Source organism: Drosophila santomea, chromosome 3R (genome assembly GCF_016746245.2).
Source record: "Drosophila santomea strain STO CAGO 1482 chromosome 3R, Prin_Dsan_1.1, whole genome shotgun sequence".
Taxonomy (NCBI): Eukaryota; Metazoa; Arthropoda; class Insecta; order Diptera; family Drosophilidae; genus Drosophila; species Drosophila santomea.
The window spans coordinates 9209778-9237518 of NC_053019.2; the positions used below are offsets into that span (position 1 = coordinate 9209778).

A 27741-nucleotide genomic window follows, 5' to 3' on the forward strand; every position below is an offset into this window, starting at 1 on the left:
TAGTTTTATAGTTTTATTTTTTATTTTTCATATTTGTTCTTTTTTTTTACTTTCCTTTGTTGTTTTTTTTTTTAAGATCTCTTGCGGTTTTTGGCACATTAAGGATTTATTACATACGCTCAGTCAGGCAAAAAACACACACTGCAGTACACATCGAAATTTACATTTACATGGCTAGAAAATATATGTATATGTCTCTATATAAATATGTAGTTTATGTGGTAAAATGTATAGTAGGTATATGCTATCTCATAAATACAGGCAACTCGTTGTCAAGTCCTCGGACGTGACGTACTTTAAAAGCGCTGACTAAATCTACGCTGAGTATATGCTTAGTTCCATGTTCCGCATGGAGTCGCTCTCAGTGGCTGTTGTCCAGGCGCAGGATCAGTGCGTCGACCACATTGTAGATCTCATCGAAATGCGGCCGGGACTCGGCGTCGGCTGCCCAGCACTGGAGCATCAGTCGGTACATCTCCTCGGGCGTGCTCTTCGGCGTTGGCATACGGTATCCTGCAGATGAAACAGAGTGCTCTTAGCCATTCCCCTTTTATAGCTAAACTAATTATATTTACCTGTGTCGATGCGCTCCCGGGCTCTGGAGTTGGTCATGCCGGAGTAGGGTGTGTCGCCCTTGGAGAAGATCTCCCACATCAGAATGCCATAGGACCACACGTCGCACAGGGAGGTGTACTTTCCGAAGTTCAGCGCCTCGGGTGCTGTCCACTTCACAGGTATTTGCTTCATGCCATCGGAAACTATTGAAGGTAACTTCCATTAGTTTTAGGTCCTTTGTTTCGGTTGAGTAGTTAACATTACCTATATATTCCTCTTCCTCGCGGGACATTCCGAAATCGGAGATCTTCACGCTGTGCTCCAAGTCAACGAGACAATTGCGCGCCGCCAGATCCCGATGAATGCAGTTCTTGGACTCCAGATATCGCATGCCTTACAAAAGGAGTTAGTTAATGTTATTTAAATGTTTATTATTTAGTTTTAAGTGCACCCACCTGCCGCCGCATCTCTGCACATGCCCATTTGCTGGCGAGTTGTGAGGCCATTGGAGTTCTTGCGCAAATAAGTTAGCAGCGAACCACCTGTGAAGTTTAAATAATTACAGACTTATAGTTAATAAATAATTTTCAGTATTTAAAGAACTTACCGAGCACCAGTTCCATGACAATCATAATGGGCTGCTTCTGCACACAAATGCCAATCAATTTGACGATATTCGGATGATCGTATTGCTTAAGGATGCGTCCTTCCTGCAGGAACTTACGCTTCTGTTCATCGGGCAGGGTCATTCGACAGGTTTTGACAGCCACATCCAGTTTGGTGGACTTTAGTTTGGCCTTGTAGACATCTCCAAAGTTTCCCTACGAATATGAAGATCCAATGAGTATGCAATTTGTTAATCTATAGTTTGTTGTGTTAGTAACTTACCCGACCAATCCTCTCCAGAAGCACCACATCGTCGTTGCTCAGCTCCCAGCGCTCGCGGCACACGGGTCGCCGGAGTATCGATCCCGATTTCACGGTCACTGGCAATTCCGAGTGATACTGATGCATGATCAGCTCCTGGATGCTGGCGAATGGCGGTCCCTCGAACCGGAAATTACCCTCGCCGGTGGTCTGGACAATGAAGTGCTTGTGGCCATTCCAACACACACTGAGCACAATCTGGCTCTCCTCGTTACGAATCGTTTCGCGGACCAGGAAGTCGCCATCGTTATTCAGCAATCGAACCACCTCCTCACGCGGCAGAACGCCATGGAACCATTCCTCCTCGTAGAGCGGACGATTTGTGGATAGAGATATCTGCAAGATGCGGATAATTAGCTAAATCTATATACCATAATCTCCGGGTGTTTAGTGAAAGCATGCAGAGTACAAAAAAACATAGGCCAAGGAAATTAAAATAGCTGCGAATAGGCTAACACGCCATTTTTCCACATTTCCAAATGAGCAACGGAAATGCGAAATGCGTGGGTGCAATTGGCTCTGACGAAACTGCAGTAGCTCTGAGATGGAAACGCAAATATATTATAATTAATTATAATTAAATACTGTAAGCAAAAAAGGCATATTAAATCATAAGTATACATCGTTACTGCTGCACAAAGGTGGAAAGTATGGAACTACATTCAAGGTTGTCTCTCGTCGTCTGACTCACAAATACTTTCGATTTTGGCCGCTTTTTTCGGGCCGGTGGAATTGGCCGACCCGTAAAGACAATTGTCTCGAAAATTCCCCCACTTTCGGCTCCGGCATAGTTGCTGCTGTGTCCGGAACTGCTCATGATGGAACTACCGGATGATCCAAACCTACTACTTCAACTTGCGCAATTGTCTTACGGCACAAGAGCGAAACTGAAATATTCACGCGTTCTGTCGGATACAAATGTGATATATCTCCAACTGCTCACTGGCCAAACAGACGCCAAACATTTCAATGGACTAGATTAATGGCGACTGCTGGTCGCTATCCAAACTGCTCGTCCGATCGGTGAGAACTAAAAGATATAATCGCCATATTCTCCCATCTGAACTGGCCTCTCGGTCACTTTCGCTCTTGCTCGTTGGCACGCACAAGTAATTTTTGGCAATGGAAAGGGTGCGGAAACTCAAAAATCAGCAGCGATGTTTCTACACTCTAACTAAGAGTTTTACTAAATTAATTATGGGAAAAAAAAGAAAATAAGTTTCTACTATTTAAGATACAAATGTTTCCTTAAAGGCGAAACTAGTTCATGTTCCAAACATGTTTATAAAACACAAGCTAAATTCAAATCACAACGACTACTTGCTATACCCAACCCATAAGTTTTAAGGTCACCCTGTGCTTTATTTTTGGATCCGCTCTATAAAAAGCTCTTTCCCCACAACATGCTTTCGATATTGAACGTGAGCGCAGAAAGAAGCATGCACAATCAATCAAACATGCAAATTGAAGAGGCAAGCAAGAGCAAAGCGATGCGGTTTTTGATTTTCTGTGAGATGGCGTCTGGTGGCGCCCAGTTGGCTTTGATGCTCTCGATACGGTTGGTGCGGTGGTTTATTCTCGGATACTCAATACTGATACGGATACGGATACGGATGCGGATGCGACTACGGTTAACTCACACTGGCCGCCAGGCTGGGCACACAGTAGCAGTGATCCTTCATGCTGAGCACATCGTCACTGGCGCTATCCTCCTCCTCGTCGTGGTCGATGTCCCGATCCGAGTTCTCCTCCAGCTCGCCGGAACTGGGCTCGAATTGGTGCTCTTTGTGGCCGGATATTTGGACGGATGGCTTAACTGGTTTGTGGCCAGCTGGCGGACAGCTGCAGAATTGCTCATCCGCCACCGAACCAGCCGGTTGATCCACCTCGAATTCTTTGGCGAAATCAAAGACACTTTTGCTGGGATGGATGCGTCGTCGTTTGGTGCACTGTTTGCATGGCTTGGAGCGCTTCAACTGGAAATTGAGCAACTTGGAGCGGAATGTATTGCGGATGGCCTTTGATTTCTTTTGGATCTTGGGCACCTTGAATTTCAGTCTTGAGTTTTCCTTGGACGGCGTCGTTGTAGTTGTAGTCGTTATGGTGGTGGTGATCGTGCTCGTTATGATCGTCGACTGTGAGGCACTGTGATTGCTATTGCTACTGGTATTTTTATTATTATTATTATTATTATTACTGCTGGAACTGCTACTGTTTGTGGGGCAATCACTGCCGCTGGAATGATGCTGTTGCTGTTGATTTGATTGCGTCCTTTTTGCATCCAGATCTTCGTTGTGGGCATGATTCTTGCCCATCCTAACGAGTGGACTCTTGGAGAACTCCTTTAGGTTGCTGAATATGTTGCTTATGGATTTCTGACTAAAGGACAGGGAACGCTTCTTGGAGTGACTCGTATCCTTGGAGGATCGGCACTCTGAACTGGAACTGGAACTGCGTTTCGTGTGGCTATCTGGATCTTTGACCAACTTCCTGGCCTGTATGTGATTCTCCTCGGCACTTTCGATGGCATTCACATCATCGCTGGGCTGTAGAGTGCGCTTCAGTCGATCGTCTAGCACTCGGTTCAGCTCATCAATCCTGTCCAGATGGGCATCAATGGAGCTCTGAGGTGCGGCTTGGTTGATTTCTATTTCTATTTGCTCTTTTGCTGGGTGAATTTGTTCCGTTTCCGTTTGCACCTTACTTCCCGGACTCGGCGAGGTTTCCTCTTTCTTATCCAACTCCAGATCGGCATAGATGTGATTGTTATTGGTGTTAGTAAGGACAGCAGCGGTAAGCTGGGTGAGCGGGGCGGGCGAGGCAAGGACAACAGGCTCCTCCTCGTCCTCGCCCAAACACAACATGGAACACTGGGTTCGCCGCAGACGCGGCAAATCGGGCGGATTGCTGGAGCTCGTGGCAATCTCCTCGCCCAAATAATGAACACTTGCCGCCTGGCGCAAACGATGGTTAGTAATGGGCTCATAACGTGCAGGACTTGGCCCGATCCCATCCCTAATTACCGACAAGGATCCCAGGCTCTGAGATCGTGGCTGCAACTTGTTGAAGCGTCCTTGTCGCGATCGCGTCATGGGCGTCGCCGGTTGGGGGGTACTCTTCCGCTTGAAGTGGCGACCCCTGCCACGCAAGAGGGTCAATACCCCACCGCGTCGCATCAGCTCGTTCATTATGCCCAGACCTGGTGAACTGGTGGAGTTGGATCTCTGCTAATGGGTTAGGTTATGGGTATTGTATGGCATGTATGGAAGAGGGCAGCATCCAGAGAGAAAGAAATGGTTTTGTATCACATAAGATTAGTTCGACCAAGACCACCTACTTCTTAAGATTAGCCAAAACCTAAGTGGATTAGGGGGGAACCAAAAGACCTACCTGCTGTTCGTTGTTGTAGCCATTCTCGATGAAGTTCTGCTCGAGGGTGAGGTCATCGTCGCAACCGGAGGGCAGCTCCTCGCATCCCACCTCGTTCAGGGCGCACTTGATCATGTCCACCAGCTTCTGCTTTTGCTTCTCCTGGCAGCGCAGCGCATTAAGGTCCTTCGACTGGCGGCTAGGAAGATGAGATGTAGAGGAGGTATAGAGGAGTATATATTAGCTCGCTTACCATAGGCTATCCTTGTTGGACTGAATGCCGTTGGAGGTGTTGCTGCCGTTGGATATAATGCTGCCATTGGCCACCGGCGAGCCACCATTCACATGCTCGATCATCTTCAGCTGCTTCTCCTGGCAATCCCGGACAGCGCCCTCCAGCTCCTGGAGTCGATTGCGCAGCCAGTCCACCGTGAGGTTGTCCACCGTCAAGGTGCTCGACTGCAATTTGCCGGGAATATCCTGGATGAGCGTCTCATCGAACTGGAAGAGCAGTGGTGTTGTGGGGGAGGTTCTAGACATACAAAGAATAGATATAACATTATATTCTAAATTAACTAAATGGTGAAAGGTTTATCTCACTTGTATTTCTCGGTGAACTCGCCGTACTCCTCGGTCGGATTGATGCTCCCTATCACAGTGTCGATGCGCTTCTGGATCTCCTTGTACTTGTCGGCCGTGAGATCGCCATACTGGGCCGCCTCCTGCAGGATGTTGCGCCACAGCAGGATGAAGCTCTCCTGGACGGACTGCTGATGCTCCAGCAGTCCCGGCAGCAGCACGTTGCGAAAGTCCTTCTCCACTTCGATGGCTTCCGTGATGGACAGCACGTACTCGTTGTGTGTGAGATGCAACTTGCGGCAGGCCTTCTGGTACTTGTCACGCACATCGTCCAGCTTGCGGCCACTGCGACTGGGCGCTGAAATTGCATCGATATCATATCATACAGGCTCAGCAAAAACGTGGCCCCAATCTTTGATTGGTTTCCCACTTGGCAATCGGATACCCTGCGTTTCTCACTCACCCTTTATGTAGTTCTCCTCAAAGCGCGTGCGCAGCGCCTTGTAGCCCTCCAAATGTTTTTGGTATTCCGATTTCTTGCGCACCACCTCGTCGGTGAGCTGGAATGACAAGAGGAAGCGGTTTGGCGATCAGTTGGGGGTTTCTCTGCGGTCAGTCGGCACACGTGTGCCTCTCTGTCATTGGGGCACTTTCCCAAAAGCAAAAAAAAACTTAAAACTGTGCTCATTACATCATGATTATCGCCGGCGTCACTACGTGTGTTTGCTTTTGGTCGCGCAAAGTGCTCCACATGCGAGTTAATCGCATAATGGTACCCACTCGGGCGCCCCCAACTCGATGGATTCACCGACACCTATCTGCTCCATTGAGTATCTCTCACACTTTCTTCGCCAAACATTTTCTCACGTTTGTCCATTATGCAAGGTACACGTCCCACCGCAATGCTAAGCAATATGAGAGATAGAAAAAAAACCAAATGCGGCGGCTGCACAAATGACTGATAAGTGACTGGGCAAAAGGATTGCATTATGCAGCTGAGTCAACAACCAACATTCAACATACAACATCTACAGCCCAGCATCCGTTAGCACTGTCAACAAAATCAACAGCGACTTTGTTGCCGAGGATTGTGACTGCAGCGGAATCGCAAGTCGGGCCTGAAGCTGAATCTATAAGCCAAAGCCAGGCTTAAAGCCAAAGCCACAACTAATGGCAGCAAAGTGCAGTTAGTCAAGCAGCTGCAAAGTTGCTGAGTTAAGGTTGCATGGACATAATGCAGCTGATGCAGGGCACAGTGGGCAAGTCCATGTTGCCATCATAGGCAAATTAGACAAATCTGACGCTCAGCATAATATTTCTTATTAGTAAACATAAGGTATGATAATTTTGGTTGGGGTACCCAATTTTTAGTAAAGCTAACAAACTATTGTCACCTAATTTTAACTATAACTTAATGCTAGTTAAACCACTTTATCCAAATTATGAACTGGTTTGGATTTAAATCCGGAAATTAAAATGAGAACTTTAAACCGCGAATGCATATATAAACAATAAATATAAATTTTAAACATCAAAATTGAAAAACTCGTCATTGCTATCAAAAAATCGATTATATGCATTTATTTTTTATAATAAATCATCAAATATTTATGACAAAGACACAATAGAAATGTTTATTCTTATAATAAATGACGTCTTTTTTGAATCGATACTATAATGTTATGACTTCGATAATTTAGGTCTGAATAAACTGGCTGAACACAATACGATTTAATATTTATTTTAATAATTTATTTTATTAATTCAAAATTGACCACATTTTGGCATAATTCACCCATGGTCAACAGCTTGGCCTGCAACTTGAGCCGCGTTTTTGTTGATGCTGCTATTGTGCAGTTGACTGTGCATATTAATTGCAGACAGTTTTGAACTTTAGCACCGAAGGCGGAAGACAGCAGAAGAGATGGACTAACTAATTGAATGATCAGGCTTGAGAATTCGCCAATGAGAGTCGCTAGAAAATGGCAAGGCTAGCGAAAAACAATTCTATAGCATATCTCGCTATCTATATAAATTGCTGACCCACTTTGGCCGATTGTGTGTTTGGCATTGAAAGTGCTGTCGAGAGTGTTTTTCGCGAGTTATCTTGAAATTGGAATTGGCTGCAATCTAGACAACTTGTTGCTATTGTTGGGCTACGTAATAACCAATTCTGTAAGGTTCTGGTTCTGGTTTTTGGTTCTGCTTATGGCCTATGTGCCTATGTGCCTATATTTGTTCTTTTTTTTTTATTTTCGGCAAGTGGTTAAGCAACTTTCAATGCCTTTGCCTTTGCAGCTGCTAATTTGCCTAAAAAGTTGTTTAGAAAGAGAGAGCGACAGAGGGGCAGGCCAGGCCAGGCACAAGTAGAAGAAATAAACATGGCTCGAAAGTGGGTCATGCGCGCCGTATTTCTTACCTCTCAGCGGCTAAACAGTCAATAGCATTTTGGTAACCATATGCCCCTTCCCCCTTTCCCACTTGCCACCACTTGGACCTCGCCTCACACATTGTTTACAAATGATTGCCAATTTTTTTCGTTCAGTATTTCAACTTTTTTTTGTGTTTTTATTTGCGTCTTGGCCACCAGAACAGCGTATCCAAACGAATCCGAGGAAAGTTGCTAATCTGCCACCTGCACTCAGCCACTCGGCCAGCGAAACTTTCTCGATTTTCTCACGCAATTTCCCCCGGCGAATTTCATTGGATGCTCAGATCTTTTAACTCCGGCGACAACGCACAGTTTAAAAATTCGAAATTCTATATACCGATTCTATGCATATGTAAATGTGGCGATGACCTAATGGAATCTGTGACAAGTGGTGCCAGCTGCCACGTTTTGCATTAATCAGCTTGATTCTTTCTGTTTGCGTTTTATTTCGATTCGATTTTCTGCTTCTGTTTCGGACACTGATTCCGTAGACTTTGGCCAACGCTTATATCGCACTTCAAATTAAGCGGAAAATTCTGTGTTTATATTTTCCAAATTGCGACAAATTAAGCTGCAAGCTGTCTATGATTCAAGTCTCAAATAAATGTGTCCATCTTAATAAGATTCTGTTTCGAGGGACATTTCGAATGACAAGTCTGACAGCTTCTCAGATTTGTCCGCTAGATTTTCATTGTGGACACGTCATTGTTTATTTTTATAATCGCCTTTTTGTTTTTACGATTTCGCTAGGAATTTTGCACATTTTTGCCAAAGCAAGTTCGGCTTAACGCATTAGCATTAATCAAAACGTATTGTTTAGCAGAGGTATTAAAAAGAAGTGGCTGTACAGTCTGTTTTTATTATGTATTACATCAATACAAAGTCTATCTTAAACCTTTTCTAGAATTTACTATATTATTTTAACATTTTATCTTGAATAGTTTGCAGTGCCTACAATACACATACGGACAATAACGATAAAAGAGCACAACTCAATCAAGCGAAATTCAATTCATGTCTACACTTCCAAAGAAATTGCCTCTAATCAAAATAAATTTGTCAAATGTATTGCGGAATCGTGATGCAATAAAAAGAAACCGAGTTGAGAAAACCGAGAGCGGGGCAACCAAAATGAAAAACAAGTCAAAAGCTAAACCCTAGACGGAATTGCATTTATGTTTTCTTGTCGCCCTTTTTTTTTTTTGTCAGCGCGTGAGAGCTTTTCTTGGCCGGAATATTTGAATATCGAAACGGCTTGGCAGCAGCTGTGACAATAAAAACGATAGGAAATGCCACACACGCCTGGGATTTCCCTTTGTTGTGGTCGAATTGGAGGGAGGGCGGGGCGGGGCGGGTTAGGGAAATCAATGCAGTCGATGGTCCGGGAGTTTTTCAATAACCTAGCAGCCACAACAGATGTTGCATAAGTGCCGACAGCTTTGACAATAATAATGATGTTTTATGAAACAATCGAGATCGTTTATAACGCTGGCGTTTAGCCGTTGCAATTGCGAATTATGCAAATTTATGACCGTTGGTCAATAGACACGAGTGTTCCCAGTTTCCTCCGCGGACCAGGGACTTTAAGTAATTTCCCATGGAGTCGCCCAGACTTGTCGTGGAAGTGGACTTCGTGGTTCGTGCCAGTGTTTTTGCATTTTTGTTAAGCTGGTGGTCAATGAACCCCTCTCAACTGGCCACAACAATGGACACGCTAATACGAACGACCAACCCGTTTTGATGGCTACAACTGTAATCGCTCCATGCGGCCGTTTTGGCTTCTGTTGAATTTACTATTTAAGCAATTCACAAATCAGTCGCATAATTGCCACGCAATAACTTCACTTTCGTTTGCCAATTCGTGAATAATATTTGCCAAGTTTTTATTGCTGTCTGCCGTGCTGCCTGTCCGTCTTTTTGTTAAATTTGGCACAAATTTGCATGCGTGCCAAGTGAAAGAAGCATGACGAAATGGTCCGAATTTAAATTGGATCTGTAAATGATGTCGACGATTTTGCCATAGCCGTTGCCGTTGCCAGCACTTTCTATTTCAGTCGAGTGTCGTCGAGCAGAAGACAAAAGAATAGAATGGCAAAATCGACGATCGCAGTGAAAGTGTCTTCGAGACGGCCAATTGCCGCAAGCGAGTTCGTCGCTTAAGTCTTTCGTTTTCTGGTTTCGTGGCCTGGAAGTGCCACCTTCATTGGCCAAATGCGAACCGAACCGGGAGGTCTTAATCGCCGCCGGAGAGGCTGCAGAACGACTTTTCAATATTCAAAGCCACCTACGTGTCGCTTGCAACTTGTTTTGCATACAAACAGATATACCCACACACACACGGCTTCCAATGCGAAATCCTGCGGCAGCGATCGTTCCTCGGAACAGGCATAAATTTCAAGAGCCAAGCAGATCTCATAAACAAAAAAAGGTTGAAATAACTCGGAGTGAAACCCTGTTATGAAGCAGGGAGTTCTTTGATTATTGTTTGTTTTTAATCGAATGAGATTAAAAAGGTATTTCATTAGTTCGATTCAGTAATCTATATTACGAAACTTAACATTTTTGTAGATAATATTTATTAGTTTTCGAAGTAAGCATTTCGATACATGTTACACAGATTAAGTGATGAATGTATTTTAATATCTACGACTAGTTCCCTAGATATTCCCTGGGATGGATCTACCCACTGCCCAGCTTTCAATACAAATTTACGAGCTGCTCTGCAAAACCAAAGCCTGAACTTGATCCACAGCAGGCCAGCTGCGCTTTTGATGTCAAGGAAGCAGACTGCGTTCGCACGGCTCTCCTTCGGGCCAAGTTATTACGTCGCATATTGGGCAGCTAGATAGACCTGGCCGGGAAGTGGTGAATGGCTGAATGGCCGTGCCCCGACTGGCTTTTGTTAATTTATTTTTACTGCTGCCCCAAACATGATGAAGTACTTGCAACGCAGCCGCTGCACTGCAGCACTGCAGCACTGCACCACCGTCCAAGACGAAGAAATTAAGTTGCAGTTGCTGCGCTGCCCGGAGCCAAGTGGCAGGTACAAAAGCCCCGACGACTCCGTCTTCGATCCATAAAGTACACATTTTCCTCGGCCGGCGCGCAGGCGCAGCTAACGAGGCCCTCTCCACCTCCTCCCTCTATCCATCGGACCAACTGAAGTCCAGATTCGGGCCCAATACGTTTTTAGCCCTCGGGTTGGGTTCTTTATTGTTTTCTCTGCTTCGTCGCGTCTCGTCTCGACTCCACTGGCAGCGCCTGCAACTCTCTTTTGCCCCTGCGCTTGTGTGCATGTTGCAGACTTGTTTCATAACTGGTCCACGATTCTCGGAATTAAAGGAACAAAGGCTGGGGCTGATTTTGATTTTGACCGACAAACGTTGTCTGCGCTTGTTTGCTGTTGACTCTTCCCCGCTTTACCGGGCCCTGTTTCTGGAACTACACTGGGAAAAATATGGCAATTTGTAGGAGATAATGGATAATTATTCCATTAAAAGAAGCATTAGGTTAAGTTACTTGCACTCAAGCATTCTATCTATGCTCTATTATAGACCATACTATTTTATGTATGTGCCTAGTTTTAAGCAAGTTTCCCGCCAAGTTCTACCCGATTTCTAGCAGTGTACAGCTGCCGCTGCTGGCTGTTTGTTCAGCCCGGGCTCGAAATCTTCTCGGCCTGCATCTGAGGGCAGAGGGTACTTGAAATTGACTGAAAAGATACGAATGTGCCGCACATGCGCGTAGATTATAATGAGATAAAGGCACAGCCAGTCGGCCAGGCAAAAAGACAAAAAAAAAACCCAAAACACAAAGCGAAAAAAAAAAAAACTGAAAAGGGTTTGCAGACAGTTCGTTGCCTGTTGGCGTGTTAGAAAACCTTTTTAACGCGCTCCGTTCGAGTCGGCAACTTAATTTTTATTGCGCCTGGCTAGGCCGCATCTCCAATTAGAACTCGTGCAATATGAGACGAACGGAAGACTTCAGATGGGTTCGAGACTTAAGCCATGGATTTATGGGCTTCTTGGGACCCAAAACATAACAGTTGATTTTATGTGTTAACACTTGAACGACTCCTCCAGTCCGTTCTTATTTCTCCCACTAAACGAAGTAAGCTAATTAGTATTCAATAAGCGTAACTGCTGAGCTGGTATCATTAGCCAAATTGGTCAAGACCATACTGGTCTTGGTTCATTATATCTATATACAGATACCTATATATATCACAATATATCATGGGTATATGGAAAAGTTCAAACAAAACAAGCGCCACCTTCGCGGTGGTTTTTTCTTTATTTGCCAGGGATCAACATTCCCCACCTAAAATTCGCGGAAAGAGATCGGCAAAAGCGAGTCTGGAAAACTTGGGCAAAATAAAATTCACACACGAGATAAAAATCCCAGCAACTATGGACATATGTACGTGAGGTTGACGTCGCCGGTTGCTGATGCTTCTAGTATTTATTGTCATACAGAGTCTGTCACTTCTTTTAATTGTTTATGACCTTGTTGGAGCCGTTGTTCTCCCATTTATTTTTTGGCCAGCTTCTTTATTGTTTTGTGAAGTTACTTCTTTTCGTTTTTATTTGGCATTTCTCGTACCAAGCGGCGCGAGGGCGATCAACTTTGGGTCGATCTTGTGATTACGCTGAGCGGTAAAATTAAAATGAATTCTTTTGAATATACTAAACGGCGTGAACCTTTTTGAGGCAAGTGCGCATTAACCGGTTTATCGTTTATAAATATATACCTATATCGCACATATGTACATATATACTATATATGTGTATATATCGCCTTAACGTCATCAAGCTTTCTTACATGTTGCTCCACTTCGCGCAGTAATTACCTGATAATCAAAGCCTCATTACGTAAATTGCCAATTAGGAGCCGCTCAGACGAAAGCTCCCCATTGATACAGTGATTTGTCTTTGCTTTTGCAATTGGCTTCGTTTAGATGGCAATTACGAGATTGTTATTGGGATCGCGAACAGGCGAAATTATGGTTATCAACTTTAATGAAATGGGGAAGTGGAAAAATCAAAAGTACAACTTAGTTGTTCAGCCAAATGAATCAAAGATGTAGTAGTTGTACTTCAAGAGATTCTAACATTCCCATTCATATTTTCTTTAAATGTGCAAATGATGGTTTTCTGTGGGCGTGTGCCCGTTTAGCGAGCAATTTTCCCCATATTAGTGTTAATGCAATGCCAAAATGCACTGCGAATCATAATCATTTACCGGATCAGAGTCGACTTGGCGGCTTTCCAGCGCAAATTAGACAAAGTCGACTTTCACGCTCGAAAGTTTTGCGCTTAAGAATTTCTCTTCTTGGCAATAATTGACTCCAAATCTGCTCAATTAAGTATTTGCGACTGCGAAACGCGATGCGACGCGAGATGCAAGTCGAGAACCAGAAATAAACACACACCGACCGGACTTTGCTTTTTTGTTTTTGATTTTCTCGCAAGTTGTTCGCTTTTTTGTACCATTATTTTCTTTATTTTTTTTGGATTTTGTGAGACTACCACCAGGTTGTGTGTTTTCTGGTTTTCAGGTTTTCTGCTCCACTTTCTGCTCGTCCCGACACGCTGACGCTGGTGACACGGATGCGGATGTGGCGCATGGTAAATCCGCAAACCAAACAAGTTCAGCTGACAATCAACATCACTTTGCAAGTGAACAGAAGAATCACAAAAAACCAAACTGGCGCATGGAAAACCCAGGCCCCTCCGGTTCCAGAGCAGAAAACCAAAAACTCCCATTTTCTGGTGACCTTACCAAGAAAAAAAAATTAGCAGGCGATACGACTGTTATTATTGCCTCGGTTTTTGGCACGTTTCCCTGCTTCACTGGATGGCCAAGCGCTGTTGGCCATTGACACAGCCCGCTTTTTTGTCTCTTTTGGGCCATAAATAATCGCTCGTTGTGTGTGGCCCCTTCGGTTTCTAGTGGCACTTTGTCACTATTTTGTATTTTGTATCGTTCAGTTCAAACACTCGCCTTGACCAATTTTGGGGAGGGTGGGCCGAATAAGACCGCTTGAGTACCGCGCACACAGAGTTCAATGTCGTTTGGGCATGACACTAAGCTTGGCCCCCTCCGCCACAATTTCCCAATTTGTCGTACACCATTAAGTCGATTTTAATTACCGAAATAATCGCAAGACAAACAATTGAGGAGGTGCGGCGCAAAAGAGCAAAAGATAGGAGGTTTTAATAGGGCATTGGGCAATTTGGAGGATTTCTCAAGAATATATCAAGTATTGGTTGTGCTAATTAAACATTGGTATATATAGACTATAATTTACTTTTAATATATTTAATCTTCTAGATGCTAAAATTATAGAATTCACACCATTTGTGAACAATTAAAGTTTTTTTTTGCTAACTAGCTTCCATTTCTTCCCATAGAAGTTACTTTTGCACGCTTTCCGTTCCACTTATTTCGAGCACTTAAGTTGACTCATTTCTCGAGTTTCATCACAACTTGGCCTCACGTAACTTTCGCACTTTCAATTTGTGAATTAGCACATTCATCAATTAACACATTGTAGTTTATGCTCCAATGACCCCAATTGCATTTAAATTTGGAATTTTTCGGGGCTACCCGATGGGTGCATAATGCATTTTAGCTTGTCTGGCTCTTTCATTCTTCATTGCATTCGGAGTAACCTTCGTGGGTTTTCCAGACCTTTAGCATCAAGCAGTCTATTCGAAAAAGCCGGCCTTTTCCTCTTTCGATTGCGTGAACACTTGGCTGGTTGTTCAAGTACATTTTAATGAGCACAAACAAAACGATTTTGTTGTCCTTTTTTTGCTGTTTACCCCAGGCCACAATGGCAAGCTGGCTTTCAAGGTGAATTTTTCGAAAGGGAATCGATTGATTTGCCAGGGCCTCTGCACATGACCTATGCCCACACTTTTGCGGCTTCCAGCGGCGGCTGATGAAAGTGCCCCACCCAAATGGGTGGGTTAAGCTGTGGATTCCACCTTGCATTCTTTTTGTTTTTTTATTTTTTGGGTATGCCATTTTGAGTCATGGCTGCACTGCGCCATTTTTATTTTTAGTAAGCAGGCAGCTATAAAATCTTTTAGCGATTTCACTATTTTCGTTCGCCTGCAGACTGTTCAAACACAATTGCTAGCTTATTAATTTTTCTAGCTGCAGCTGTCGCATTTCCCATTGCACTAAAGCGAAAACATCATTTTTGGCGGCACACGCGGCGGCTACGTAATTTCCTATATTTGATGGCAAACAATATTATTTATTTAGCTGGCAACATTTTCGTGCAACATAAATTAGCCCCAACTGAGAACATAAATTTCACTTTTGCGCGAAGCGAAAACCAGAAAATTTTCCGACTGACAGAAAGTTAAAAGAAAAGGCAGGCGAGCAGAAAGGCATTTAGTTTTATGTAGACAAAAAGCTTATTAAATATATACAGAATAATGTAACATGCACACAAACTTTCGACCTACTGAGTCGTTGAAAAGTCTTAAAGTAAGTTATCAATTAACTTTTTTAATTAATCAAGCAAGAAACCATAGTCATTTGTTGACTATTAATTTGCAATAAAATGGTTTACGTCGCTTTCTAGCTATTTATCACCTATGCACAACAATCAACTGTGGGTATAAAACCGTTTCAATTAGCCATATTACCGATTGTTTACTGTATCTGTTGAGCAGGGGTATTTTTTCGAGCTTGCAAAGTTTTTATTTTCAATTTGGCGCCATTCCAAATTGGCAAAACCGAATTAACGCAGACACAGTCAACATTTAACACCCCCCTCCACCTTACCCCTCCAATCTCGCACCATCAGCAGCCTTTATCTCTCGCTGAATTTCAATTTTCAACTATTTTCTCTACAGTCTGATTTCGGCGTGGCCAACGCTGCGTATGAGCAATGTGCAAGGCGGGAGTAAAGCGCCAACGGCAAACGTCAACAACAACCACCACAACTACACGCCGACAGCATCTTTGGCATCGTAAAAATCCAAAAAATATTACCAAGGCACTGGAAATTAGCAGAAAAAAAAAGGGGGAGGATTATTTGAGCCCGGTTTTGGGGGGTGGGGGTGGCGGTGGAGCATCCATCCAAAGGAACGTGAAAAAATCTGAATGCGTTTCCCAGGAAAATGCCGACGACGTTTCTTGGGGGCGTGTTCGCGTACTGAAGTTTTGTTGATTGCGACGCCAGAGCGCTCCGCAAAATTGCTTTTGCCCAACAGTTTGACAGCAAAATTACGAACAATAATGCGTTCTGTTAATGGCGGCGGCGTTGCCATTATTAGAACGAAGGACTCACAGCCAGACTACGCAGACAAGCCCATTCCCATTTCCCCATTTCCCCATTTCCAATTTCCCATTTTCTGCATAACTTTGCCCATTTCGAGGACTAATGTTTCACCGCGTCTATGCGGCATAAAAAGGCCACCATTACCGGTCGCGCCAATTTAATTGTTAGATTTTCGGGTGCCAAGCAGCATTGGGCATTTAATTTGATTAAAGTCGCCGACATGGCTCTGATTTATGGCCACCATTAGTTTAATCAGAATCGCTTCAGCAACTTGAACGGCCCACAATGCATCCACCACATACACATATCCATAAATGAATATCTACCCTTTCTGTGCATCGAAGCAAATGTGGCCAAAAGTCCACATGGCCCTCTGTCTGGGCAGACAGCGGTGTCTGTGTCCGTGTCTGGTCTGCTCTGGCCTGCTCTGGCCTAACCAATGCCGAGGAGTTAAGGCCCAGGCTGTAACCATGGCTAACATGGACATGGATGGCCACATGACATGGGCGAAATGGGTTGGCACTTGGCTGCGCTTTTCGGGGGACTGGAAGCAAATTGTCCACAGATTGCGGCAGTGGGAGGATGTGACAGTCGGGCAACTATTAAAAATCAATTTAAAGTTGAAGTCAAGCCTGAAATTTAAGCTAGTGCAGGATGTTTTTGGATACAAACTTAAACAATAATTTTGCACTTATCAGATATAAACATTATTTTATTTTTTAGGTGACTTATTCTCTAGAGACATTTATTGAAGAATGATTGGTATTATGCTGGTAAGGAAAGGACTTAAGATAGGGGGAAAGCGCAAACAAGCCTGCATAATAATTTCCGTGTTCCGTCAACGCAGACATAATGCAAATTTCCACATTTTCCCCATTCCCGCTCCACAGTGCCCACTGTAGTAGTCCTGTTGACATTGCTCGGTTTTTTTAGAGTTTCAGTGAGGAGGACGCAGGACTCGGTGACTTTTATGCTTTGTAGGCGTCCGGAACGGAACTCATCCCGGCTGAAGTCCTGTCCGCCTGCCATTCACTTGGCCCGTCAGCCCTGATACTTGACATTGCACAATGTGGGAAGCGTCCATCCTGCTGTCACTCAAAACCCAAACCCAAACCCCAAACTCCAATCCCAAACCAGTGGCTCGGCTCAGTGACCCTGGCTGCATTGCACAACTCCGTACCCAATTTATTTATTTGGGCATTTTTGCGGTTGTCCAACGGGCTTAACTCAATTTGCCACCACAACGGACTTTGCGAAATTAAAAAAGGCACGTGCAGCATTTTGGGTGTGGGGCAAAAAAGGTGTTGTGCCCAGTTGGATGATGTGTATATACATTTCTTTAGAAAATTAGCGGCAATGAAATAGCTATAATTTGTCGTCATTTAGCACACAAGATATTTTTTTGTTTATAAATAAACATGTTTCTGTTTTCTTAAATTTTTTTTTTGGTTTTTTCTTCTTCTTTGGCGTTTGGCTTATAAGTAAACAATTTTGGCTGCTGGTTCTGCTGCTATTTAATGATCATATGAAGGCGTGGGCGATTGAACCAGACCCAGGGGCGACCCTCTTCGCCCTAGGACAAGTATAATGTATAGTAATGGAGAAAAATAGAAGAAAAGATACGAAATGATACCGCACCTTATAGCCCATTGACGAGCAACTACAAAAGCCGCGAATCCAGCAGAGTTCTGGCAGAATCAACAAACATAATTGATGATATTTTCGACAGCCACAATGCGAATTAAAAGCGGAATGAATTAAGGCGAAGTCCAATAACGAGGCATATAAATCACAAAAAGAAAAACGAGAAAGCGCGCTAAAGTATTTTAATTCCAATTTACATACGAGTATAACGCTGAAATGAGTTGAGAACTATGTGTTTAAAAAAAAACTCTTTGTTTATTTGGTGGAAAATTTATGCGTGTCGTGGAAATTCGAGGTTATAACCTTTGCGGAAATATTTCCGCTGCTGCATTTAGATTTATTCCCAAATGTATTAACCGATAACGAGTTTTCTTTTTGGCAGACAAAGACTTTTTCTTTTCAGACAGATTTCTCCAGCCGAATGCCCGATTGCATTAAGCGAGCGAATTGCTTTGCCACGTGGAAAATGTCACTGTTTGGCGGAAGTAATCATCATCAGGGCCGTCGAGTCGTTGAGTTTGGCAAACACGCTTTTCGCAGACACTCGGAAAAAATGGGGTCGAAATGGGTGTCTTAACATAAAAAAGATGTCTTCAAAGATTTCGTGTTTTAAGCAACTGGATTAAAGTTTAATTGACACCAAGCAGATACATTTTCTCTCTGTGCAGCCATACGTGCATTGCATTTATGTCGCCCAGACAATGTCGATGCGACTGGATGGCTGGCTAGGTGGCTAGAGGTGGTTAATAGTTCCGCCATCCGCAGACGCTGGCCAAAAACGAAAGTTGCAACTTGGAGCGGAGCGGCAGATGAGTCAGCGGACTGCAGCCGGAACTGGCCCAGGGCAACTCGAAGTGGCGCCACAGACGCGGCCATTATGTGGCAATTATGCTAGCAACCCCCAAAACATGATTGTTGTGCTAAATGTATCGACTGCGAGTTGCAAGTTGTAGGTTGGAGTTTGGAGTTTGGAGTTCTGAGCTTGTGGAAACCAACCCCGGGCGTTGGACGCCAGTCGCACGCCATGACGTCGTCCGGCCACCGCAAGTTAGCTTTTTAACAACTCCATGGAGCTGCGTCCTGCTCCTTCGCCCCCAACCGTGAAAAATAACAAATCGTTATCCAATGGCGCCCCTCTCGCAGCGAATGGAAAACAAACTTTGCCTCATGTTTGTTGTCAACAAATATCAGGTCTAATTTTTATGCTGCGTGCAGTTCGCTCGATTTTGGGCGTTCGCAGCTGCAAAACTTTACGAAATCACTGGGCTTACAGGCCGGACAACTTATGGCAGTGACTAGCGAATAAACAGATACAAAAGTATCTACAAGTTGTCGCTGTCAGGAGACAACAGCATGTGTGCCTGCAATTTGTGCAGCTTTTGTCGCAATGTCAAGAAACTTTTCTGGCTCAACCCCCCCACCACCTCTCTTTGATGTTTCCCCCGAAAACTATACCCCCACGCAGATGGCAAACATTTTAGGTTGTTTTGGCATTTTATGTGCATAGCATTTTGGGGTTCAAGACATTCAGAATTTATGCCCCAAAATGCTGGTACTCGCATACGAAACGCATTTGCGACCCTGTACTTGGCTCAGATTCGGGACTCCATTTATCATGTGGAGCGTAGCCACATGATTCCGGAGCTGCCACATGATAGTCCAACCGTATCGCATTGTATTTAAGTTGGCCGGGATTATCTAAAGTTGGGAGCTCTAATTTAGCATGGATATCACAGTGAGTTGAATTAAAGCGAAAGTTCCAGTGAACCTTTTTCTTGGCGTGTACGTGCGTGTGGCCATTATGCATTTGGGGGGCAAAACTTTGTAGACACTTGAGAACTCCAGAGCTCTAGAACTCTAAAACTCTAGAACTGTAGAGCGCCGGGCACAGGTCAATGCAGCTCAATTAAAAGGCATGTCCGAAGGCTTTTGTGCGTGGAGCCAATTGAGTGCAGTGAAAGGACGCCAGTTTTGGGGTGAAATGCCGAGGCATTTGCTCATTTCTGTGTGGGGTGGTTTTAGGGAAAAAAGAACAAATAGCTCTGGCGCCGTCTCTCAAATAACATTCCAAACAAGTTTAATGGGGGGAACTTCAATCAAGCGCTGGCTTTTGCATGCCATTCGTTAAGTATCTTCAAGTGCTCCAAACTGAGCGCCAGCCATGTGCATTCGCTAGATACATTTGATGTGGCCACTGCACTCGCTTGTTTCTGCTCCTTCAGTTCAGTTCAGTTCAGTTCAGTAACTTGGCCCGCCCCTCGCCGAACGCCCACTTGAAAGTCATATCTTATCGGCTTATCTGGAATGCCAGAGACGAAAACACAGACGAGCGATTGTTGTTGTTCTGCTTGCGACGTCAAGCGTTTGCGTTTGATTGCCATAAAGATACTTGAATTGAACTTATTGTAATTAAATACGAGTACGATTCGCCGCAGTATTTTCAATGCCAGCCTATGGAAATGTATCCCCCACTTCCAAAGAACAAGTCTAGCCATTTTAGCATGCCTTCTGCGGTTTATCAATACAATACGATTGCGGGAAAAGCCAAGCAGGGGGGAAAATATATATGCATATATATATGTTCGTACGTGAAGCCCCAGAAAAGCTGTCATGTGTGCGGAAAAGCACTGGAAAACCCACCCGGAAGTTCAGACCTAATGCGTTTTTGCGGGGCGTGTGCAGTAGTTTTGACAGGCCAGCAGATACAAAGATACATTAAAGCCAATTCCATATCCATTAGCTATTAGCTGCAAGTTGAGGGCAGGCGCCCCTAAGTGTTTTCAATTAATAACCCAACTCGCAGCTAGCCAACATGCTTCCCCAAATATTTTGATGACAGCCTGGACTAAGTGATTGAGTTTGGCCATTAGACGACAGTAAATTGAACATCTTGTTTAGTCTGCAGACAAACTACATTCCTTCTTCAATAAAGTAATGAAAAGTTGAATTTATTCTTCCTGGAATTCGCAATCTAAATTACAGCAATTAGTACTCGATTGTCTAATAGTTTGCAATAGTATCTTTATGTGCTTTAATGTGAAGTGTTGTAGTAAAAATACTGAATAGTTTAAAGCGTATTCCTTATTTTATGAGTGGATACATTTTTTGGCAAGTTAACATGGCAATAGTAAAAAATATAAATTAATAGTTTCGTATGTTTATGGCACAACATCTGTTAAGACCATTAAAAACGAAATAATGTGTAAAACAATTAAAGAAATATTTCATGTGCTCTATGAAACTGCATAGATATAAATTATTATTATTTCTCGAAGTTATTGATATTGATTTGTTAATTGAGTAAGCAATAATCATGGCTCTTGAAGTATGCTAAATAAATAATATGCCACTTTATAAGCTCATCGTCTAATTCAATTTCACTCAATCTTAAGCAGCTACATTGTTTGTCTGCTTGCAATAATAATAAGCTAATGCCAATCCATCAACACCACACTGCAATTCCATCCATCAACACCATATAGAACCGATTCCGCCATCGATGCCGTCCAACTGGACAGAAAAACAGACCAGAAGACCAACTGGTCGACTGGTCGAGTGGTCGACCCATTTCTAGACACTTATTAAATCAACAGCACAGCAACAATTCCTCGATGAGTTCTTGTCTACAAGTCAGGTTCTTGCTGCTCCTATTGCTGCCGTTCGGTTCAATCCATTGCGCAAATATTACAAAGTCAAAGTCCAATGAAGAAAATATAATAAAAAAAAAGCCAACGACGATGGGGAGACTCAGAACCCAGAACCCGGAGTAGAGAATCGGTTTTCAAGACTCACTGGAGTCGCAGCTCTCATCTTCCACTTGGGGTCTTTTACCCAGAATACTCGTGTGTATTTGCTTTTGCTTTTTTGCTGCTGTCTGCATGCTTTGTAATTTTTATTGCTATTTCGCTAAATTGTTGTCAATTGACTGGAGATTGGCGCAAGTTTGCAGCATGTTTAGTTGCCAGTTTTTCGGTCACTCTTCTTTTTCTTCAAGTGGCCAAAGTTTGCTCTTTGATTGCAAAACCATTGAGAATGAAGCAGTAAATAAATCTAGCTTTTATAACTTTAAAACTGCTTTATCCTAATGAAATCGTATCATTTTTAGTACTTTTCAATGCATAAAAGTTGTGTTTTTTGAGCAGCTTTTTTGCAGTGTTGCCCAATAAAGAAGTACAAACAATAGACATTGTTAAATGATATGAAGAAATCATCGACGATTCGCTAAAATTTTGATTGGCATTCTCGGCGGCCATTAAATTTTGTTTTGCACCAGCGAAACTGCGGCGCAAAAAGTCTTGTTTGCCACAAAAATAGATGGGTATCTTGATAGATAAATAAATAATACTACAGTAAGCCAGCCAGCGATGCCGAGCGATGCAATGGCAAACGAGACTTTTGTTTAGACTTGACAAAGGCCGCAGGAAGATATAAAACAGTAGTCGAGAGGAGAGGCAGCGGAATGTTCTATACCAAAATCACTAAACAAAACAACATTTTTTTTGGGTCATCGCAGCTTTTGGCAGTGGCCACTGGCAACATGTCGCATGTGGCCAAAAGAGCATTTTTCATAGGACACCTTTTTCAAAAAAACAAAACTGAACTGGAATAGTGGAATACGGAATACTGAAGTTCCGCCGCGCTCTTTTGTGTCTATTTAAAATGCTAATTTGCTGTCAGCACCCGTAAATATTCGCAATTTGTTGACCCTTCTTCATGCTCGTGTTGTTGGATGGGCTTTTTATCTTTTTATATATTTTTTTTTGCTGTTCTAATATTTTGCTGCCCGGTGGGTTAATAAACTTGTTGCCGCACGACACGGCTCATAAATAAACACTTCTATTGATTTAGTACGCCGACTGGGCTCACAAAACCAATAGCAATCATTGGACTTCTCCTACCTACCACCACATTCATTTTGGTGAGTGTTTACAAGACTCTTAAGCTGCTTAAATGTGCCCCAAGTCGTTTCTTCTTTTCCGCAGAAATGCTTAATATTTATTTTGATTATACAAATACTTAATATACTATAAAGCCGTATCGAACAATGGGCAGTCCAACAAAAGACGACTGTGGGCGGAGCTTGGGGCTTGTGGGACCCGAGCTCCAAATGATTATTGTTATTGTGGTCGAGTTGACTCCTCAATGGCAATCATAAATAAATGAATGCGTACACCCGAAGAAAAGATACATTTAAGTGCAGTGAAATATATAGAAACGATACTCCGGAATCTACACTCTACATTTCTACCCCAAACAAACCACACATTTGTGCTCAGTGTTCTCTGTCTTTTGATAATTCATATGCTGTCTGAGTTGGGCGCGTCGAGTGTTCGAATGTCTGATGGGTATTTAAGGTGTTGGCCGGAACACTCACATGATTCAGGCGTGCGGCGATCTTGGCATGCTCCTCCTGGTAGGCTTTCCTGGCCTTTCGCTTGTCCTGCGAGAGGTGGGTCAACTTGTCGCAGACGACCTCCAGCTGCTCGGCGTTGAACTTGAACTGCTTGGCCTGCTGGTCCAGTTCATCCATGTAGGATCGCCAGGACTTGGAGATCAGGCTGCCTGCAAAGGGGTAGAAGGCTAACAATCATTAGTAATGTGAGCCACATATGAGATAAGGCTTGTTCAACATTTATATATTAAAGAATAAGCTATACTTTCGATTTTAGGTCAGTAAGCTTCGGTAGCTTCGATAGCAAGTAAGGATTAAGTGGATATTTATTCCACAAAATGTCATATTTTCCCAACCACACTCACGTGATAACTCCAAGTTACATCTCGCATGATAAATATAGTCATACGACCATCTCTATCTTAATTGGACACAGTCTTAAAACCCGTAAAACCGCAGCTAATCCACAGTTTACCCAGACACATGACTCATTTGGAGTTTATCCGCTGAACAGTTGGGTAAAAGTGCAATCAAAAGTCCCCGACAATGAATCATTTCACTTAAGCCAGCATTACGCAAAAGTTACGCGAATACCTTGCACAGATTTTTGGAAAATTATTTGCTGAGCAAATCGGAAACATAAAACCCACGTCTGTTCTTCGTTCGGTTTTGGCTAAAATGTTTGCGCTTCGCTGGGCTGCAAACTCTGAAGTTTAGACAGCAAACTGCACTCAAATCCAGCGATTCAAGTTCATGGTCAAGGTGAGAAGCGGAGCAGATAAACAATCGGAGATAGAAATATATATACATATATGCATATATAGTTGGGCAATATCAAATGGCCCGAACTAAATCATTCGGCTACGCTTTTGTGCACTGGTTGTGTGCGTGTACATTCGCATCCAGCGGATACGTTTGTTTGGCCATGTAAACAGCAGGGAAAACATTTCCCAAGCGAAAACCACTGACACCGGACTGCAAATTATAGCAATTTTCATGTGCTCCTCTCTTCTGGGGGAGCAGCTAGAAGCGAAAGACAGCTGCACTTTGTCGACACTTTGATGAGCTCCGCAGAACGTAGATTCTGCTGGCCAATTTCCAGAGTCTAGAGTCCAGAGTCGCGAGTCCTGGCTGCCCGGATGCATCCGGATGCAATGACCATGCCACCCAGAGCACGGTAGTTGAAAACGATTTGCTTGTCTGGCGATTATCTCGAGTCGTTTGAAATGGAACCCAACGCGTCTCATTCACTTGAAAATGCGATCAAGTCACGCGATAGCCACTGGCCAGTTTTTCCAGCCCAGCAGGCTGCCAAAAAAAAATCACACCATCAATGGGAGTGCAGTAATATTTCGTTCTCCAACCCTTAGACACAAGATATGTTTATGTTGTGCCATCCAATGCCATCCATATAGGGGCCATTAACAATAACATCCACCAGCTTATCGACACTTGCCTTATAACTGCCGCACTTTTACCCTGACTAATGGATGATACGGTGAGTGAGTATTGTGACTAATGCCCAAGAGGTCAATGGAAGTTCGAGCATCTCACTGTGAAACTGGGTCCATTTGGCTATAAATTGTTTTGTCTTAAGTCCACCATCGAGATTTTGTTTCTTTAACAAATGAAAGCTAGCATATAATTCTACCATTATTTCTACCATTCATATGGCCTGATTAAATAAGTGAAAACCACTTTGATAACTGTTTCTCATAGAGAGTGAACTTAAGAACAGCATATCGAGGACAACGTACTCGAGATACGAGATACACATATCATTGACCAAATAATTGGCTATGCAATCTTATCTGGTAGCACCTGCTCTTTCGTCTTACCTTGCATTTCGTCAGCCCGATCGATCTTGAGACCCTGCTGGGCCACAGCTGTCAGGCTGATGGCGTACTCCTTGTCGCACTTGGCCTTCATCTGGATGGATCGCTTCATGGTCTCCATTAGCCGGAGCTCGGCATCCTGGCGGACGATCAGCGCCTCGTGGGCGGCCCGACTTTGGAGGGCTGATGAGAAGCCCATGATGCTCTCGTTACTCCCTATTTGGGTCGCGGCTCTCTGTGAGATATAGGCACATATAATGGAAATTATATATAAAGGAAAGTGATTCAGGACAGAATGGCGGTTTTTATCGTGCGTTCGCACTTAAAGGGTTATATATGTTTTTGTTTCAAATTGTTCTGGGGAGAGCGGAATGCACTTGGTGTGGAAATTCCACATGAAACACAGAGAAAAAACACAGCGGACATGTGGCAAACACTTGTTGCATGGCAATTTGGTAATTCGCTGGCATTGCTGCTTTATCGCCCCTCACTGAAATTAATTATTTATGTCACACGAGCACTTTGGTTTTTGTTTTCCAAAATAAACTTTCACATGCGTTGACACTTCTTTGGTTTTTTTGGCGTTTTTATTTTGAGCTATTTACTTTTGCATATGTCACGACATTTGCTAATTACACACGATCTCGTCGCGGCGTTTGATTAACGACTTAATACGAGTCACTGTCATATGCACTTTTTATCCGCTAATTAACGCATTTTCCGCTCTCACTGCCACATAAATGTATACATTTATTTTGTGGCGCTTTTTAGTTTGGTGGTTTTTTGGTATTTTGAATGCAACAGTTGTCTTCACTTGAACTTTTCCCCAAGTATTTTCCAAAAGCAAAGCGAGCCAAGAGTTGCGGCGCAATTGCTGCTGCTGTGGTTGTTGTTTTGGTTTCAAAGAAGAAAACTTGTTTTTCCCGCTTTCTGGGCGAGCAAACAAAAATAAACATTGCCCCAAGGAAGGGGAAGGGGAAGGCGGGCAGGAGGCAGGGGCGAAGTCAATAAGGAAACACAAGCGACAGAAGGTGTGTGCGGCAAGTACGTGTATCTTAAAGATACACAAGGAAAAAGAGCAGTGCGATATCTATCTAATCGAATCACTTGTCACTTATCAGCATTGTTACAGAATGGAATGCTTGTTATTTGTGGTATATTTACACATTAAATTTCAAACATTGATTTTATTCAGCTTTTAGATAGTTTTTTTGTGTTTCCTTGATATTGTTATTATACCCTCAATAGTAACCCACTATCACTTGGTAGTTTTCTCTCGGTGCATTGGCTGGATGCGCCAGAACAGCAACTTGATGCATTGTCTGTATGTGCGTGTGCATTTGGCCAAGTCGAGTAAAAAGTATAAACGGGTTAGGCAGCAAGTAGGGGAGCATCCTCAGCCACCAGAACCAGAACAACAAAAACAAAAACCACAACAACAAACACAACAACAGCAGCAGCAGCAGCAATAAGGAGATTCTCAACCGTTATATAAATTAAGAATGTAAATAAGCATTTATAGAAGTGATCTGCACTTCTTGCGATTTTAGGGGAACCACATTTACCGCTGAATTTCTTTGCCGACGGACTTCACTTGCAATTTGCGTAACTAGAGCACAGTTCTTGGCACGAACATAATGAAATATGGATGCTTATCGTCTTGAAGGCTTTATCAGAACTTCTTGATGGCACGTCGAGATGCCCGCACTTCACATGGCCACAGAACTCGAGAATCGCGAATGGAGCTCAGCACCGAGTATCGTATTAGATTGGATCGAATCGAATCGAGTCAGAAGTCGGAAATCGGGTAATATTGAAAGCAGGCCCAAACACAGCGAACCGTTCGCCTCGAATGTTCAGCGGAAACTGAGCGCCGGCCACTGAAAAACACTCGAAATACTCGAAACACTCGCAACACTCTGGCCGATGCGGCGAATGAGCAACGCGAGTGCGGCGAGCCAAACAGAGAGACTGAGAAGCCCAGAGAGCGGGAGAGCGGGAGAGAGCAATAACAAGAGAGAACACAGTGAGAAAAACCGGTTGCGGAACACCCAGCAAACATTTTCAAACAATAAAAGTCACCATAAGGCAGAAGTGGCTTAATAGTGGGTTTTCCGAAGGGATTACTTATGTTTGCTGACTTTTGCGTTTCGTCGTTCCCATTAATCATGGTAGGCCAATTCCTTGATTTCAATTTTTATTTTTATTTATTCTATCAAAAAATAATTTTTTTGATATATAAAATTTTATTATTTTTAGATGCAAATTTGGAACTTGCTTAGAAGGAAACAAGAAATGTTAAAACAGAATTAAACAGCTTTTTTAAGTCTTAGAATCTAAATTGAAGTCATGATTTATTTGGGAACATTACCATTTCCACGAAATTGCCACCATTTTAAGCTAAAAAGGTGGGCTCTCCAATATTTTTGTACGTTTTTCCTCACACCAAACCATAAGTGTTCGTTGGCAGACAGCAATGACTGTTGTAATCGGAGAATTACCAAATTTCCGCACTATTAATTACGCAGGTTCGGTCTGTCGTGCGACAGCTGGCAGGATCTAAGGACGAACACCCGAAACACCCACCCACCCACTGTGGGTCGCTTTGGAAACGGAAGCAGCTGAGCTGTAACCAAAACAAAAGCTATGATAAATGTTATGCGTGTACCCAGCTACCCTTTGTTCGTCCTGGGCCAATCACCCCCGC

At 43.4% G+C, this 27741-nt stretch overlaps 1 protein-coding gene across 7 annotated transcripts; it reads right to left on the reverse strand.

The window, feature by feature from the left end:
• Positions 1 to 26908, reverse strand: LOC120451183 (tyrosine-protein kinase Fer). 7 transcript variants are annotated; one of them, XM_039634624.2, is made up of 14 exons: positions 26600 to 26908; positions 25038 to 25269; positions 23182 to 23369; positions 5894 to 5990; positions 5452 to 5788; positions 5105 to 5383; positions 4873 to 5050; positions 3123 to 4706; positions 1444 to 1818; positions 1163 to 1376; positions 1011 to 1097; positions 820 to 948; positions 576 to 758; positions 1 to 513 (listed from the first exon to the last, which is right to left on the reverse strand). In XM_039634624.2, the coding sequence occupies exons 2-14, from the start codon at positions 25231 to 25233 to the stop codon at positions 362 to 364; spliced, it is 3999 nt and encodes a 1332-aa protein (XP_039490558.1). In that variant the 5' UTR covers positions 25234 to 25269; positions 26600 to 26908; the 3' UTR covers positions 1 to 361. The 7 variants fall into 7 exon arrangements, with proteins under 7 accessions (XP_039490558.1, XP_039490561.1, XP_039490560.1 ...); XM_039634627.2 differs by having other exon boundaries at positions 4506 to 4706; positions 26600 to 26905; XM_039634626.2 differs by having other exon boundaries at positions 4506 to 4709; positions 26600 to 26905.
• Between the last annotated feature and the right edge of the window lie 833 nt (positions 26909 to 27741).

Coding starts and splice junctions, on each gene's coding strand:
- LOC120451183 (XM_039634624.2), bottom strand. CDS start 25,233: ATGGGCTTCTCATCAGCCCTCCAAAGTCGGGCCGCCCACGAGGCGCTG. Junction 5,991..23,181: donor TCGCCGCACGCCTGAATCAT/GTGAGTGTTCCG, acceptor TTGTCATTCCAG/CTCACCGACGAGGTGGTGCG. Junction 5,051..5,104: donor TCCAACAAGGATAGCCTATG/GTAAGCGAGCTA, acceptor TCATCTTCCTAG/CCGCCAGTCGAAGGACCTTA.